Source organism: Eptesicus fuscus, chromosome 11, assembly GCF_027574615.1.
Source record: "Eptesicus fuscus isolate TK198812 chromosome 11, DD_ASM_mEF_20220401, whole genome shotgun sequence".
Classification (NCBI taxonomy): Eukaryota; Metazoa; Chordata; class Mammalia; order Chiroptera; family Vespertilionidae; genus Eptesicus; species Eptesicus fuscus.
In genome coordinates, this window is record NC_072483.1 from 16,626,587 (window position 1) to 16,644,427 (window position 17,841).

The 17,841-nt window shown below is 48.6% G+C and overlaps 1 protein-coding gene across 1 annotated transcript in view; it reads left to right on the forward strand.

Annotated features, from left to right (window-relative positions):
• The window catches only part of MGAT5 (alpha-1,6-mannosylglycoprotein 6-beta-N-acetylglucosaminyltransferase), a 368,322-nt gene that overhangs the window by 141,047 nt on the left and 209,434 nt on the right, over positions 1 to 17,841 (forward strand). Inside the window, exon 4 of the mRNA XM_054722778.1 lies at positions 11,837 to 12,204. Within this exon, the coding sequence (XP_054578753.1) occupies positions 11,964 to 12,204 (241 nt within the window). The 5' untranslated portion in view covers positions 11,837 to 11,963. The remainder of the gene's footprint in view (positions 1 to 11,836; positions 12,205 to 17,841) is intronic.

A 17,841-nucleotide genomic window follows, 5' to 3' on the forward strand; every position in this document is an offset into this window, starting at 1 on the left:
AATAAGACTCATTCAGCCAGTTCTAAAGAGAACAGGCTGCTCTCACCTAGAATATGCTATTCCTGTTTATAGAGAAAAGCTGTAGAGTCAGAGGAAGGTCAGAGGACGAAGCATTGACGTGGAAAAGAAGGGCCCTGTTCTCATCCTTCCTGGCACCACCATTGGCCCCTGGGCTCCTGTGCTCCCTAGGGTGGGAGGGGCACTGTGCCTATTACAGCTGTCACGGAGCCACACTGCAGGTTTGGGGCTGTGGCCAGGTGGGCCCTGAGATTGGTTTCAAGCTGGCAGCACCAGGCATGTGTCCAGGCCAGGCAGGGAGATGCATCTGCCCAGGTGGAGGACTTACTTTGGAGGAACAGCTGCTTTGCTTGTCTTCCCCTCCTCCTCCTCGCCTTCTTTTAACAGCACAAGACAGCCATATTTTGAGTGAGAATCTTTCCCCCAGACGGCCTGTCTCCCTTATACCAGTAATTCTGTGATTGTATATTTTTCTCTCTATCATCTGTTGATTATCGCAACCCCTTGAGGTAGGTGGGATGTTGCATTGGCTGCACAGTTCCTTATGTCACCAGACTATGTCTTCTATTTGGTGTTTCACATGAATGAGTCCCTTCCATTTGGAGTTTCTGCGCAGCTTGGTTTGGTGGAGACCTTATATTAGGAAGCAGGACGGGGCTTGAGTGGACTTGAGTGCTGGTTCGATTCTGACTCTAACTGGACACCAGAACACTCTCTGGGCCTCAGTGTCCTTCTCTGCAAATTGAGACTTTGTACTTGGCTGTTATTTTCCAAAGCAAAATCTAATGTCTACCAGTGTGTATAAAGTCTAAATTTTAAAAATAATGCATTTTAATTCATCATATTTCCTTACAAAGTTGTTCACTGGGCAAACAGGCTGTTCCAGTTAAGTTTGGTAAGATGGTGTGCAGACATTTCAAAGTTGACTGATGTACCACGTTTCAGTTGCACAGCAGTGGAAACTCAGATTCATCCTGATTGCACATGGTAATGGCTACTATTTTTTAAAACAATTTCCAAGCGCTCATATTGTTCTTAATGTAAATTAATACAGAGGCTGGGAATGACACAGTCAGAAATTGTTGCAAAGTTAAATTATTAATGTTGAGTCATTAACATTATCTAAAAACTGTTGTTACTTCTTATAATAAGGAAGTCAAACAAGTCTCTGAAACACAATTTATGACTGACTGTCATCTAGTATTTAATCACTCAATGGTGTTCTTTGTTGTACAATTTTACATTTGTAGATAGATACATGGACTGGAATTTAATAAAACAAGCAGAGGAGACCACTGCCAAGCATTAATTTCCTGGCCAAATAACATAGAAAATCAGAGTTCAGATTCCACATGGAGAAGTAGCTAGGGAAGTTTTGCTCTGAATCTCTAGAGTGTAAATTGATACATATATTCATTGTACCTGGTATGTTAACATTTGGTATGCAGAACCTTTCCAAACATTTTTTTTTTTATAAAAAAAACTAAATTTAAACAAAGAAAAACAGAAATCAAATGAAAGCATTTGTGGAACCCCTGGAACATCCCTGGGAACCCTGACATCCTTTGGAACAGTCTGAAAATCAGCCACGAGGCTTACTCACCCCCACTCATCCATCTCTGACAGTGCTCTGTGGTTCCACAACTTTGCCCACTTCATACATGAGGAAGCTAACTAAGGCAGACAAACTTGACTAGGATCACACAGGGCAAGGGGTGGAATAAGCTATAGATTTCCAGGTCTTGGGTGCAGGGATTCTTTCAGCTTCTTCTCACCTCCCTCTAGTTTTCCTCTGATTATCTTGGGTGACCAAGGATGAAAGGAGCAGCCTCCTTGACGATCTCCGCACTGGTTTCTCCTCCCATTCTCTGTCGTGGTCATTTTTGTTCCCTCAATCACTGCTAAAATTTTTTCTGGAGATTTTCGCTTCTCCTTTTTTTTCTTTTAATACCTGTCCTACCACCATAACCACTTTAGTTAAGCCCATCTGTTTAAGGGCACAGTGAGTTTTCACTGCTGTGTGGCGAGATCTTAGGGTTGGGGCTTGCAACAGGTAAGGTGCAGATAGTCTCAGAGAGCCAGGTTCTCTGTGGTTCACACCAGAATGAGGCCTTGGAGGTCATAGCTTATTTGTGTTCATCTCATTTCCATCATCAGGTCTTTTCCTCTGGCAAACACTTAAATACATCCACTGTATTCAAGGTGTGGCCATTCTTGGCATTGCCTGTCTTTGGGGTGTTTACAGCCCCCATAGGAGAGATTAAGGTAAGAAGATCTCCAGAGCAGCCTGCAGTGAGGGCATCAGGAAGACAGGCTCTCCTCTGTCTGGGGAGCTCCATGCAGAAGACGGAGTCCAGCTGTGAGAGAATGGGGTTCCCATGGTAGCAGGATGAGCAGAGCAGACTTGGAATGAGGAGAAGACAGGTGTGGAGTAGTTTGAGTGGTGCGTGGTCAGGACAGAAGAGGTGTGTTAAGGTGGAGCAGTACTGTCCCATGTGAATATTGGACCAGCAGCAGAGATGGGTCTGTCCTGTGAGGCTGTTGGAAAAGGTCAAATCTGTGTAGTTGGGGTCAGCATTGCTCCTAAAGGAACATTTCCCACTGCATGCATTCCCTGAAGACACGGGTTCCGATATAAGAACTGGGCCTTGGATGGGCACCTGAAGGAACTGTGTCATCAATCTGGTTTTCACTCCCTTGGAACTGGGCTGTTTTCAGGGTGTTCTCAGGCGGTCTGAGAAATTGGCATAAGGCAGGCAGGAGCCGTCTGATGGTGGCCTCTGAGGTTGTTCCAGAGCTTGTAGGAGCACCTATGTCTGTTGAGCTGGTGGCAAATTCTCTGTGTCATTTCCTTCTGTTACAAGGCCTGTGTTCTACCCTTAGTAATGGTACAGCCAGGCTGTGGCTATGCTGTGGGGAATGGGAGATAGGGTCCTTGTTGGGCCCAGGAGGCTTCTCTGCCACCTCCAAGGACAGCTCCTCCTCCACCCCCAACTTTGAGGTGGGCTCTCTCTTTCGCTCTCACTCTCATTCTCGCTCTCCCTCTCATAACAGCTTTATTGAGATATGATTCATATCCTAGTATCATACAGTTCTCCCATTTAAAGTGTGTAATTCAGTGACTTTTAATGTATCCACAGAATTGTGCATCCATCACCACACATTTCAGACCAGTTTCTTTATCCCCAAAATAAACCCCACATGCCTTAACTGTCACCTTCCAGTACCCCAACCCTGAGTCCTGAACTACTGCTATTGTACTTGCTGTCTCTGTGGGTTTGCCTGTTCTAGACATCCTGTATAATAAAAGCCTAATATGCAAATTGTTCAACTGGGAGTTTGGCCACTCGCTATGATATGTGCTGACCACCAGGGGGCGGCGTGGAAGATGGTGGGCGTCGGTGATATGGCACTGGCAGTGGGAGGCAGTGGAGGTGCTGCCAGCCCTGATGGGCCCCTATGAGAGGGGGACCATGGCGGGATGGTGGAGCAGGAGAGCGGGCGGCACCAGGCCAAGGCAGGTGTGAGTGGGGGCCGATCGCCCTGCAGACAGCAACCAGCTGCGGCAGGGGTAGGGCCCCTGCCCGGCTTCCAGGCATTGAGGGAGCTGGGGTTGGGGGAGCCTGTCCCTGACTGATTGCCCCGCTGATGATGACCAGTGGCTGACAGGCCCTGCTCGCCCTATCGGGGCTGGACCCTGGACTGGGATGGGGAACTGGGGGTGGGTGGCAGTGACCAACCTCCCGTGACGCCCAGGTTGGGGGCTGCGACCTCTCACCAGCTACCTGGGGGTGGGGGTGACAGGGACGGAGGTGCTTTCACTTCCCCTGCTACCCTCCTCCAGGATGCCAGGGCTCATGTGCCAGGGAAGCCCCCACGCTCAGGTGCCGGATGCCTGTGAGGATCCCCCTCTGCACCCATGTGGCCTCTTCCGGATGAGCTGAGTCATAACTGCCAGGACCGCGGGGGCCTGTCAGGCTCCCCGTGGGTTTGTGCAGGAGCCGGTCTGTGAGGCCGGCTGGGAGAGAGTGTGGTGCCCACCCGGCTTCCATGCAGCACCGCTGGGCGGCACAGAGGCCCACGCTGTTCCCCGGCCCATGGTATCCAGCCTCACCGCATTTCCATGTGGGGACTCAGGCACTGTGACTCGGGGATGGGGGCTGCGCAGGGGCCCAGGTGCTGCCTAGGGCCCAGAGGTCAGCTGGGATCTGCCCTTCCATACCAGATGCTCACACTTCAATTGCCAGCCAGGCCTAGGGACCACACCAGTGCACGAATTTCATGCACCGGGCCTCTAGTTTCATATAAATGGAGTCAGTGTGCTCTTTTGTGACTGCCTTTATTCACTTCCCATAATGTTTTCAGGGATCATCCATGTTGTAGCATGTACCAGTACTTCATTCCTTTTTATTGACAATACTAGAGGCCCGGTGCACGAAATTTGTGCACTTGGCGGTGGCGGGGGGGGGGTGTGCGGGGAGGAAGAGTCCCTCAGCCCAACCTGCACCCTCTCACAGTCTGGGAGCCCTCAGGGGATGTCCTACTGATGGCTTAGGGGAGCGGGGAGCGGGGAGCGGGTCTAAGCCGCAGTCTGGCCTCCCTCTACAGGAGGTGACTGGCGGGCCGTTCGGGATGGTGTGGGCAGTGAGTGGCTGGCCCTGCCCCCAAATGTGCCACGGCCACTGGTGGCCTCCCTCTGTGGGAGGCAACCCCAGCAGGCCTCTCTGGGGATGGTGCTGGGCAGTCCTGCCCCGAATTGCCCTGCCGCTGCTGCTGCTCATGGCCTCCCTCTGCGGGAGGCAACCAGATGGGCGATCAGGGGATGGCGCCAGCCCCCATTGCCCCGCTGCCACTGGTAGCTGCCGCCGCCCCCTCCCCCCCCACCCCATTGCCATCCCCTCCCTCTGCCTGCTGGCATGTGCCTTGGCTGGCTGGTGACACCTGCTCGCCGGCCCCGCCCCCCACTGACTGGATGTTCCGCCATTCGGTCGATTTGCATATTACACTTTTATTATATAGGATTGCTTTACTTGGAGGGAGATTTATCCACCAAAATGAGCTCTAGAAGGAGTGTTTTTCAAGGTGTGGTCCTACATTTTAACAGGCAACCCAGATGAGTGTTATGCATTGTATTATTTGAGAGGATCTATTTTGAAGTGTGACACTTCAGTAAAGAGACATTGGCTCATTAAAATTATGCCTCTGGCATGACCACATTCAGTATCTAGTTTTTATTGTTAAAAATTGAGCACCCAATATCTCTTTATCAATCTATATAGGCTCATAATGTTTCCACGTCTTGAAAGCCCCATACTCACAGAGCATTCGATGACTTCGATAACTATTTTTAAGGTATCATGCAGGAAATCTAATTTAGGTGATAGGATTGTGTAGTAAAATGATAATATCCTAGATTAGGAGAAAAGATGGCACATTAGCCTGACATGGTGGTAGCTGAAGGCAGAAAAACAAACGTTGCAGCAAAGAGCACTAAGTCTGTCTTCTGTCCTAATTGTTTGGCTATTGCTGAACTAAGCAAGCTCCCTTACGCTGTTCCTTTTCTTGATACCTTCTCCCAATTATTAGAATCACCCATTCAACAAAGTTGCCCAAAATGGAAAACCTGGGCTAATAACATTTGCTTTGTTTGCTTTCATCCCTGTGTAATCAGCCAAATAGTTCTGTCAGGTTTCCTCATACATATGTCTCTGATCCACTGCCTCTGTCTAGTCCTAGTTCCCAACATCAATCTCTCTTTCTCTTGGGCCCAAAAACACTGCAGCTGTCTAAACTGATCCTTCCCACAGCCACCAGAATGGTTCACTTAAAATGAAAGCAAGACCAGGATGCTCCCATGCTTGACATTCTTCACTTCTCCTCCTTCTATGGAATAAAATCTAAGCTCCCTGCTATGGTATATAAGACTCTCAGTGACCTGTCCTCTGCCTACTTCTCAGGCCGCCATGGACCCAGGCCTGACTGCCGCCATGGGCAGCCGGGACCCGGGCCTAAGTTCCACCCCTGTCCCCCTGTCCCCCTGCCTATGCCCGCTCCGGGGCTGCCTGAGCTGGCATGGAGGCTTGGCCAACCCCTGGCCCCCCCTGCCCCCATGCCTGTGTCCGCTCTGGGGCTGCCCAAGCCACTGCAGTGGCGCAGCAGCTCGGGCAGGCCCCTGTCTCTGTCTCCGCTCCAGGCCTCACCTGTGTGCACAGGCTCCTCCTGACCAGTTGTGACCGTTATGGCATCCTGGCCTAATTTGCATATTACCCCTCTCCCTCCCCCCCCCTCTCTCTCTCTCTCTATATATATATATATATATATATATATAGAGAGAGAGAGAGAGAGAGAGAGAGAGAGAGATATCTATATCTATATCTATATCTATATCTATATCTATATCTATATCTATATCTATCCTACCTAATAAAAGGGAAGTATGCAAATAACCATTACTCCGCTACGCCCACGATTGGGTCGGCGGGAGGAGCGGGGGGCGGGGACTCATGAGTCCCCGCCCCCCATCCCTCCTGTCGGCCCCAACAGCCGCGCTGCGGGAGGACCGATGGGGCCAGCGGAAGGTGCTGGTGTCGGAACTCGGGGTGGCCGATTGTGTGGCTGCTGGCACGTTTTCTGCAAGCACCAGTTTTTCTCTGGCCACCCGCTGATCGGAGCGCCTCCCGATCGGAGTGCCTCTCGGGGTGGCCGATCGTGCTGACGGGAGGCGCTCCGATCGGCGGGTGGCCAGAGGAAAACTGGTGCTGGTGGAAAACTGATGCTGGCAGCCACGAGGAACTTGGGGTGGCCGATCGCACTGGCAGGAGGCGCTCCAATCGGCCTATGGCCAGAGGAAAATTGCTGCTGGCGGAAAACTGGTGCCGGCAGCCAGGTGAAGGAAGGTCTATTGCACGAAACTTCATGCAATGGGCTTCTAATATATATATGGTCAATTAGCATATATCCTCTTTATTATATATATGTATGTATGTGTGTGTGTGTATGTATATATATATATATATATATATATATATATATACACATATATACTAGAGGCCCAGTGCATGAAAATTCATGCACTGGAGGGCGGGGGGGTCCCTTAGCCTGGCCTGCCCCCTTTCACAGGACGGGAGCCCTCAGGGGCAGGAGGCGACTCAGCGATCAGGGGAAGGTGACGCCCCCATCACACCTCTGCTGCTGCCACAGCCAGTAGTGCAAGCCTCAGCCAGCCCTGGTTACCTGAGTCTCGGGCGGCCCTGGGCGGCTGGGCAACTGACATCCGAGGCTTGCCTGCGCCTTGGGCCGGCCCTAGGCGGCTGGGCAGCCGCCATCTGAAGCTTGCCTGCGCCTCGGGCATCAGCTGGGCAGCTGACATCCAAGGCTTGCCTGTGCGTCAGGCTGGCCCTAGGCAGCTGGGGAGCCAACATCCAAGGCTTGCCTGCACCTCAGGCCTGCCCTGGGTGGCTGGGGGGCTAAGGGGACTGGGGTACTCCAGAGGCAGGCGAGTTGAGAGGCCAGACCCGCCTGGGGGTGGGCCCGGCCATGCCGTGCGCCTTCCGCCCCAGCGGGGCTGAGGGGACTGGGCGCTACCATCTGTGGCTGTGGCCACCGCCATCTTTGAGGGCGTGGCAGTCAATTAGCCTATTCCCTCCTTATTAGCTGTGGATTCTGCCATCTTTGTGAGGGTGTGATGGTCAATTAGCATATATCCTCTTTATTAGATAGGATAGGTTCTATTGTATGACTATACCACATTTTGCTTATCCATTTGCCAGTTGATGGACATTTGGGTTGTTTCTTTTTTTTTTTTTTTAATCTATTATGAATAGTGCTTCCATGAACATTAGTGAATAGATTTTACTGTGGACATATGTCTTCATTTTTCATGGGAGAATTCCTAGGAGCAGAGTTGTCTGGGCAACATGGGAACTGTGGGCTTAGCCACTTGAGTGACTGCCAAATGACTTTGCACACCACCTGCACCCTGTCCATCCCCACCAACATCCTCAACAACACTTGTTCTTATTTCTTTTTCAATGTCAGCCATTCTAATGAGTGTGAACTGGCATATCGTTGTGGTATGGTTTGCATTTCCCTAATGACTATTGATGTTGAGCAGCTTTACATGTGCCTTTATTTTTTGAATGAAGAGGACTGACACATTTCCTTGCCAAACATCTTTGACCATGTTTGGGAAGGTGGAGCCAGATATTGTGCTAAGGAGTCAATGGGGAAAGGAAGTGAACATTGCTCTTTCAGGAAGCGCAGGAATAGAGGAAATGTGTGAGGGTGGTTAGTGGCAGCGACTGATCTGGCAGCTTGACTCTCTGTGAATAGACTTGGTGCAAACTTCTTTCTGGAGGAGAACAGACAAAGTCCTGGCCCTGGGCTGTCATCGCTCGGATTGGCAACACGTCTTCAGAGATACACGTCTTGTCCTCTCTGTGCCTGTCAGGTCCAGTTGGCTGGAGGCTCCAGCTGTTGGAAGGCCGGTAGCAGGCAGATTCTTGGCCCGATAGACCACTTTTTAATCACTGTTGTTCTGTAGCCTCTTGATTAATTGTGTGGTCATTACTGATGATCATCATTAGGTTTTTCCATGACACCATGACCCTTCGGTGAGGACTGTAGCCTCCTATTTCTATAGATGATAGGGGTGCCTCTCGAATAATGGTTTTTGCAAAGTCTTTTAAAAATTCAATCCTTTCAAAAGGAATTGTGTAAATGAATTCTAAGTCTCTGTGTGTGCTGACAAAATTGCAGTTATTTCAAGCTATAGATTCCACTGGAGAAAAGAATATTTCTGGTCTTTCTACAAGTCACTTATAGTCTGGGCCCACAATATCCAGAACTGCATTCTAAAGTCAGAGTTAGGGATTTTCACTTCAAATTTGTATGACTGAGCTGGAATTATTTGACCTTGGCTAGGTTTCTGGACCACCTATTTGCCCACTCAATGCACCCCTGGTGATTCTGACTCGCCCTGAGGCCAGAGCAGTGAAATGCCCCCTTCTATTGATGCCTTTGGCCCTCGCCTTTTCTTTGCTTACACTCTGCACCTTTGAGCTGTGTTCTCAGGAGATTAATGGAGGAAGCAGAGTGACTTCCTGTCTGAATGGGGACAGGTAATTCCTGTAAGCATCTGGGTTTCTTGGTAGGGCATCCAGACTGTCTTTCTTGGTAGAGCACCTCCTGCACTCTCTGGGAAAATCCCTGCAGCCCTGATATGCAATCTACTCACTGGCCTGGGTTATCAGAAAGGAAGTGTGGCCACTTCCTGAGGGCCTGGGGCAGCACCCAGTCAGTGGAATGGCTTCTAGACATCAGCCCCTCGAGGGCAGGAACCCTGTCCCATTCACTGCTCCGTCCCCAGGGCCTGGTCACAATGCTCAGCATCTGCTTGTAGAACTGATGTAGGAAGCATCCATGGCAGGTGCTGTCCAGCTGGTCTGCACTTGGGCAGAATCAAGGGCATGGTGCCCAGTTGACTCTTCAATTAGTCACCAGCTATTTTCTTGTGCCCTGAGAAAGTATGCAGGGGAGTCCCTCAGAGGGTCCCCTGGGGTCGCACACAGGAACAGCCAAGGCCGGCAGACAGTGTCCTAAACCTGCAGACCAGGAGGGAGCCTCCTAGGCTGGTGCAGTGGAGAAGGTGGTCTGATGCTGGTGGGGCTGCAGGAATGGGGAAGTCTCAATTGTCAGTGTGACGGGGCAAGGCCAGCAGGTCGGGGAGCAGGTCAGTGAAGACAGGAGCCTGCGCCCATCTGCAGGGCTGCGGTGATGGCAGACCAGCAGTGCAGAGGATGCGATGGCATGGAGGAACTGACAGCAGTGATCCAGCAGTGTCAATGGAATTCAGGCCACCTGGTGTTGGCAGTGTGGTGGTGTGGCATGATGAGGGCAGCCCTCTGCCCACATCAGGGACTCTTGAATTTGAGCAGCAGCAGAACCACCCTAGGGACTTGTTGAAGCACAGGCTGCTGTCTCCCTTCGCCTGCCTCCAGTGTTACTGACTCAGGAGGTCTGCAGTGGGCCTGAGATTTGCATTTCTCACTTTGCTCCTGTTGCTGCTGAGTTAGAGACCCCACTTTGAAAACCACTGGCCTAGGATTTTCTGTTAAGTGCCAATAGTTAATGTTCTAGGCCTTTGAGCTACATAGGATTTCTGTCACATCTTCTTAGTCACTTTTCACAACCCTTTTAGCATGTATAAGCCATTCTGGGCTGTTGATGAATGGGCTGGTGGGAGAGTGGGGGTGGCGGATAGGGAGGCAGGGTCTGGTTTATTACCCACCCCTGCAGCTCCCTGCATGATTCATCTTCTGCTGCACAGCTGGCTGACCTCTGCCAAGTGCACCTCCATGTGCCTTTGTATTTTCTTCTCTGAAACAGACATAGTAATATTAACAGACCTTATATATGGGGCTCTTTTAAGAGTTCAATGAGATAAGGCACAAAAAACATTTACCATGATGCATAGGACATACCTGGAATTTATTTATTATTTACTATTAGTATTAGTATTAGTAGTGGTACTGCCCACTGCTGATGACTGTTGATGGGCGAGGGAAAGATAGGGACAGGAAGACCAACATTGCAGACTCTGAAAGCGAATAGGGCCAAGGCTTTGTTATAGTTTCTCCTTCGGCTGTTTAAGAAACAGAATCCTTTGAGCTGAATACATGCAGGGTGAGTCCCACAGGAAACCCTTGCTCAGCCTTCCTTTGGGCATACTTAGAAAATGGTGTCAATCATAAGCTGGCTGGTTCTTGGGCCCAGGACTCTGGCCAAAGCGGGTGGGTATCTTAGCCTATCTGTAACTCCTGTAACTCATTTGCAGCTGCACTTCAGCCCTATTTGCTGTGAAGCTTTGATTTAGGATATTGGCCCAGCCTGTTCGGATACCAGATAGGATCTGGTTGCATTAGTGTTGAAACTATACTTTTATTTTTTTGTAAATTAAAATACAGTGGACATACAGTAGTATATTTGTTTCATGTGTACAGCATGCTGGTTTAACCTTTGTATTCCTCACTATGTGATGAGCAAAGGAAACTATGCCCTTAACCTCATTTTGCCAGATGTGAATAAAACAGCCACAGGAAAGCAGGCTGTCGCGTGCCCCACACTTCCTGTGCTGAAGTGTGGGAGTGAGAATTGCGTGCAGTTTTCACCCACGATAGCTAAAATGGAAAGACTGCTGGGTATCACCCCTGGCATAGCCTGTGTGCTGGTGCCTGGGAGAGGCCACTGGGTGGCCCCGAGAGAGGCAGCTCATCTCTGGACACTGCTAATGAAAGATGGCTATGCCTAAGTAATGTGGGGACTCTTTCCCCTCCCTGTCCCATTACCCCTGAGGGGCATCCACTTTCTTGCTCACCTCTCCAGCTGCAGGCTCTGATCCTCTCCAGAGCATACAACAATGACTTTGTAAGCTCACCTTACATATGCACAAAAGTGCTGGGCGGTGATAGGACTCCACCCTCCACTTGGGTTTCTGCTGACATTCAGTGAAATATTCTTCCACTCCTCCCCACCTTGCACAACAGATTTCCTGTTTTGAACTTGATCCAGACTGGAACAGCCCTGCTACACCTGTTAACACACTCAGACGCCTGTTTCCTCCTCCGTATTTGTACAGCTTTTTGTCGCCTCGCCAGATTTCCCCTCTTAGCTTGCAGATCAAGAACCATAACAGAAGATACCATACGGAACCGGCAAACTAAGAAAAAGGAAGTTCACATTTTAGAGTTAATTTGAGTGAAAACAGGGCTCTGGTTTGTTTTACCATGACCGCTGAGCTAACTTTTCTCCTCCTCCACAGCAGGATGAAAGAGAGGAGAGGAAATCGACAGACGCAGGAGCCGGAGTGAGACGGCTGAGCCCACCATGAGTCCGGTCCTCCCTTCTGCACTTTAAGAGCCAGCGGCAGGTGAAGTCGCTGGAGAGCAATGGCTCTCTTCACTCCATGGAAGTTGTCCTCGCAGAAGTTGGGCTTTTTCCTTGTGACTTTTGGCTTTATTTGGGGTATGATGCTCCTGCATTTTACCATCCAGCAGCGGACTCAGCCCGAGAGCAGCTCCATGCTGCGTGAGCAGATCCTGGACCTCAGCAAGAGGTACATCAAGGCGCTGGCGGAGGAAAACAAGAACGTGGTGGACGGGCCGTATGCGGGGGTCATGACTGCTTATGGTAAGTGCTGCGCCTTGGGGGCTGCTCCACCCAGCATGGTTTTGCTTCCAAAGGACCCCAGAGGCTCTCAGACTTGGTCTTGTCATGGAGTGAGTGTGTCCCTTGCCTTTGCCTTAGTGGCAGTGAATTGCTCACAGAGGGACACTTTTTAGAAAGTTTAAGCAGTGTCCTTTGGGAGTGCCTCAGCTCTGGTACACACTGACACTCAGCCCTGGGAGCAGTGGGGTAGGCAGTTCCATTCTACTGCTTGTGTTTGCAGCCAGTGCCTCCTCCCTCAACACATTTCTAGATTGCATGATCTCATCTGGGAGAATGTTTAAGAAATGTAGAAAAGTATTCTCATTATCTTTCCCTAAACAAAACTTAATTAGAACTGGTGGATTGAGGTAAGGAGGCTGGGGAGGAGTGGTCCATGGATGCCAAGAAACACAGAACCCTGTGTGCCTCTCCTTGGCCAGTACACAGGACATTAAGGCTGCCTGCGGCTAATAGCTTTAACCTTTGGCTTCTTCAGAGATTATTGCTCTTGTTTCTTGCCCTTGTCACTAAGTGCCCTGCTTGAAAAGAACTCTTTTTGTACTTGTTGCTTTTTTTTTTTTTTTTTTTTTTTTGGCAGATACTGTAAATCCTTTTTGAAATGAGGTTGAGTAAAAACAAAAAACACATACAGAATTTTACTTATTTTTCTTTGGCCAAAAGTTACACTTAATATAGAAAAAGAAAAAGTTGAAAGTCGAGACCAGCAAAAATATAGTAAGAAAAAATAAAATCACCTAAATCTATGCTAGGAAATAAGCACAATTAACATTTCAGTGCAGATCTTTCTGATACTTTGTATATGCAAATAAAAAAATACAGTATATACAGATATATAGAGACACAAAGTACTTACAAAAGCATGAATACAAAGGAAAATTTGCAAGTGAAATTTGGATCATTGTGTTCTAGAGAAGCCACTTCCCTTGGGTTGACACATTGTTCAGTGACAAGTCTAATCATTGGATGGAGACTTCGGTGGCCTCAGGGTTTAGGACCCTGAGGTAAAATGTAAATGAGATAGGAGATGGGATTGGAAAAGGTTGGTATTCCATCTTGGGACCCAATCATGTGATTCCTGGAAATGTACAGCAATAGGTGGAAGCTGGGTTCAAACACAGAAAATCACGTTCAGCTATATATATATATATTATGTATTTCTTTTTGAAAGGATCCAGCAAATTTGGTTAGCTTTTACTATTGCATATATGTTTTTTTGGTAAGGAGAAAATGGTTGCTTTTAACATATAATGTGGAAATTCTTTTTCAGTGCCTACTATTTGGTCACACTGTCTGCTTTAAGATTTGGGAGTGTCTGTAGGCATTGGCTCTTAATATGTCTACATAAAATACCACTTTTTCTGATCTGATGGATTAATAAAAGGAGACTCCATTTTGAAAGCCTATGTTGAAAAATAACTAGGTTGTTTTTAGAGGGTGCATTTTTAAATTATTCATTGACTTTGATCTTTTGTAATACAGGGTGAGGCAAAAGTAGGTTTACAGTTCTTAATATGGAAAACAGTACAATAATCTATAATAATAAAAGCATCATATGCAAATTGAACAAATGACTGAACAGCAGAACGACAGTCTGGACGACCACACTATGACACGCACTGGTGCCAGGCCAGCCAAGGCTGGTGCGAGGCGATTGGTTAGAGGTCCCCACCATCGCCCACAATCGCCCTGCGGAGGGAGGCCCAGGCCAGCCAAGCGATCGCACCCACGCCTGTCACTGGCAGAGGGAAGTGACTGGTGGCTGGGGAGAAGGGGCAGCACTGCACCGATGGCAAACAGTCCTAGCGGTGGGGGCGGGGCCAGGGCCAGCTGCTGGCAGCTGGAGGACAGCAATCCCTGATAGGCCCTGATTGCTGGCCAGGCCTAGGGCCACTACCCATGGGGTCCTGGATTGCAAGAGGGCGCAGACCGGGCTGAGAGACACCCCCCTCCCATGCACAAATTTCATGCACTGGCTGGGCCTCTAGTTAATAAATAATAATACAAATATAAACTCTGGTTTTCTCGTACTCACAACTATAAACCTACTTTTGCCCCATCCTGTATTTCCTATATATATTAAGCAAACCACCAGAAGAAATAAATAAAGCAGATTGTCACCATTGGTACTACCAGTGTGTAATCGGTGTATAACAAGTAAAACACATGCTGTTTTCAAGTTTCTGGTTCAGTGTATTCCATGTTGGGGGAAAGGCGAGTAGTCGGTAGTAATTTCCTTCTTCTGTTTATCTCAGTCTTTCAAATGTTTTCCATGGGAAGGAGGAAGCACATGAATGGTAAACATAGGCTTTCAGTTTCTTCAGTTTTTGTTTCTTGTGACCTGTTAAATATTTCACAGGGTAGGCTTCTGCTATGCTCTAAAGCAGTGGTCACCAACTGGTGGTCCGCGGACCACTGGTGGTTCGTGAGGTCCGAAAGGTTGGCAACCGCTGGTCTAAAGGACAGTGATCTGGTCTCAGATTTTCAGCCTTCCAGAGACGTTACTTTTCTATTTTATTTTTTAAAGAAAGTTACCAACCCCCCAGAGTAGTCTGTTAGAATTTCAAACACCTTACATACTTAACAATCATAGGACTTTGGAGCTCAAAGAAATTTTAGAAATTATTGTTTTCTTCCTCCCTTTACAGATGACCCTTAGCAAAGTAATTCTTTTTTTTCCCCCCTCAAAACCCACAAAGAAACAACCACACAGGTGCCATCAGCAAGTCTTAACTCACACTGCTGTTTTCTATCATCTAATCAGCTTGACATGTCAATCAAATGGTCTTTGGAGCTGAGTTTCTGGAATTTAATTGGATTGTGCTTGTGTGCTTGAGGCATTGGGATCATCACGTGGTGAGATCCTAAGTCAAGGTTTCTTTCTTCGGCATCAGTGACATTTGGGCTGTATAATTCTTTATTGTGGGGGGCTGTTTGTGCATTATGGGATGTTTAGTATCATCCCTGGTGTCTCTACTCACTGGACACTAGTAGCACCTCCCCAGTTGTGACAATAAGAAAAGGTCTCCAGATATAGGGGGTCAAAATGCCCCCACCCACCTTGGAGAACTGCTGCACTTAGGGTGGGAACAGCAAACACTGTCTGCCAGCATCTTTTCTGGGAGTTCTCAAGTGGATAACTGGTTTTTGTTCTTTAAAACCTGCCAGCCTATCAATCCCTGGGTCCCAGTTCTGGGCACCCACAGCTGGGATTTAACAAGATGGTATAGTGCTGGGAAACTGGAGAGCCATCCTGGTGATGGCGCTTCCTCTGCAGTTTGTCAGCACTAGTCATGGACATGTCAGCGGTTGATTGATGTCATATGTCACATGGAGATGCAGAGACTAGAGGATGGTTCAGTGGTTTAGCTGGTGGAGTGGGGAAGAGGAGGTGTGAATCATTGGTTTGCAGTCTCTTTTTCTCCCACATATGCAGTCCAGGTACAGAGCACTGCCTAGATATCTGCTCTGGAGGAGTGCTGATGCCATGGCTGGGATCTGTCTCTGGTTTGAATGAATCCACTTAATAGAAAAAGAAAAATACCCTTCCTTTTTCTATTCCCACATCGGTATAATGAGAGACTCTCGTAGTATGCTATCAGTTGGTTTTTACTCTGGGGCAGATGTTTGAAAAACAGTAGTAGCTGATACCAGATTGTTATTGATTTATTAGAATCCCTGACTTGAGATCCCAGAGCAGCAGAGTTTGGGTCAAATTCAGACCTCTGCCTGTTGTGCAATTAAGAGTTTATTGAAACACAACCTCTCCCATTTGTTTGAAATAACTGAAAACCATGATAAAACCAGTTTTTATTTCACATAGCATGTAAAACATGCTCACTCCATCCTTCAGTAATGAACATAGTTCATTCTAAAACACTCATCTGGTTTGGTTTGTCCTTGACTAAACAATTCCTCAGGACTCTCATGGTATAAGGCAGCATTTTCAACCTTTTTCATCTCATGGCACACATAAACTAATTATTAAAATTCTGTAGCACACTAAAAAATACATTTTTTTGCCCATCTGACAAAAAAAAAAGGTATAATGTTGATTCATTCATACCGAGTGGCTATTGTGTTGGCTGGTGTCATTTTTTTTATTTGACAATCTAAGGGGAAAGAGGTCAGTATCCTAACCAAGTAGTCAGGTATTGCATGTTTTAAGAATTCTTGCAGCACACCGGTTGAGAATCTTTGGTCTAAGACATGGGAAACATCTAGGAATGCAGCACGCGCCTTTTTGATGTGCTGTCTGAATCTGCTTTTGAGCTATACTGTCAGAGCTGAATAGTTGCCACTGAGATGGCAAAGCCTAACATGTTTACTGTCTGATCCTTGGGAAAAAATCTCAGCCCCTGCTCTGGACAGTCCTGGGGTCAGTCTTTCTGCCTACAGGATGGATATATTTGGTATCCTCCAGACTCTTCATTTTTGCGTTTGAATTCACTAAGACATCTTCATGAGGCACCAGTGCTGCGCTTCTCTGTCCCCTGGAAGTGCCTCTGAGCAGCACATCCAGAGTTGAGTGCTTGGGGGTATGGGCTTGGAGCCAGCCAGTTGGCTTTGCCACATTGCAGCTGTTGGCTGGGGCCCTGGTGGCAGGAACCACTGTGGAGTGGGATGTCACTCCCTGTCTGCCAGGTCAATCTGAGGTGTGAATGAGGTGCTGCATGCTGTCAGTTAAGTTTGACTGGGCCTCAAACCAGGGAACTTTCAAATAGTACCTCCCTGTCCCCATCCTTTCTTGGTGATTTGAAAAGAGATTTTTGAACTTTTGGGATTTAGTGATTCAAAAGTGGTGACTGGAAGATGTCCCAGCAGTCTGTGGAATAGTGGGAGCATTCATTCTCGGGGTGTGGCTGGCATTTCCATGGGTGACTCTGTCACTCCTGAGAGGAGCTGGAGCCAGAGCCCTCTGTAGGCCAGCCTCACGGCGTCTGTCCTCCAGGCCAGCAGGCAGGGCCATGCCTGTCCATGACTTCGGTGGATCTGCGTCATGAGTGGTGTCACTCGCCCTTGTCAATGCCGTTCTTGTTTCTGAGGTGAACTGATCTCTTTCTCCGATGGCCTGACCCACATTCTGATCCCCAGTGGTCACCTCTTATCTAACAGGACAGGCCTGGTCCACTTGTGTCTCTCAGTAAATGGAATGGAAACCTGGGGTGATCCACCCACCTGTTAACCCTGCTCTTTCTCATCTGCTTGCCTTGCTGTGCTCTGGACTTGTCACCAGCTCAGGCTGAGGTGGATGTGCTCCCCCCCGCCCCCAAGATCCCATTTTCCTGCTCCCCTTAACCTACAGGTCTACACGCCTGCGCTTCCTGACCTGCCTGCTCTGCCTTACCTCCTGGCTCAGCATTTTCCTGTTCAAGTCTCTGCGCTGCTCCTCCTCCCCCAACAGGCCTCTCTCCGGAAGGTCTGCCTCTGCTCTCCCTGTTCTCCCTCAGAAGTGGGGCCCAGTCCAGTGCCATCCCTCCACTGAAGCAGGGTCCCCCCTGCTCCACCCTCACTTCTCTCATCACTTAACTACCCAGCATCCCATGTATTGTATTTTGTCATCTCTCTCCCTCACTTAGAATGTAAGCTCACAAACACAGG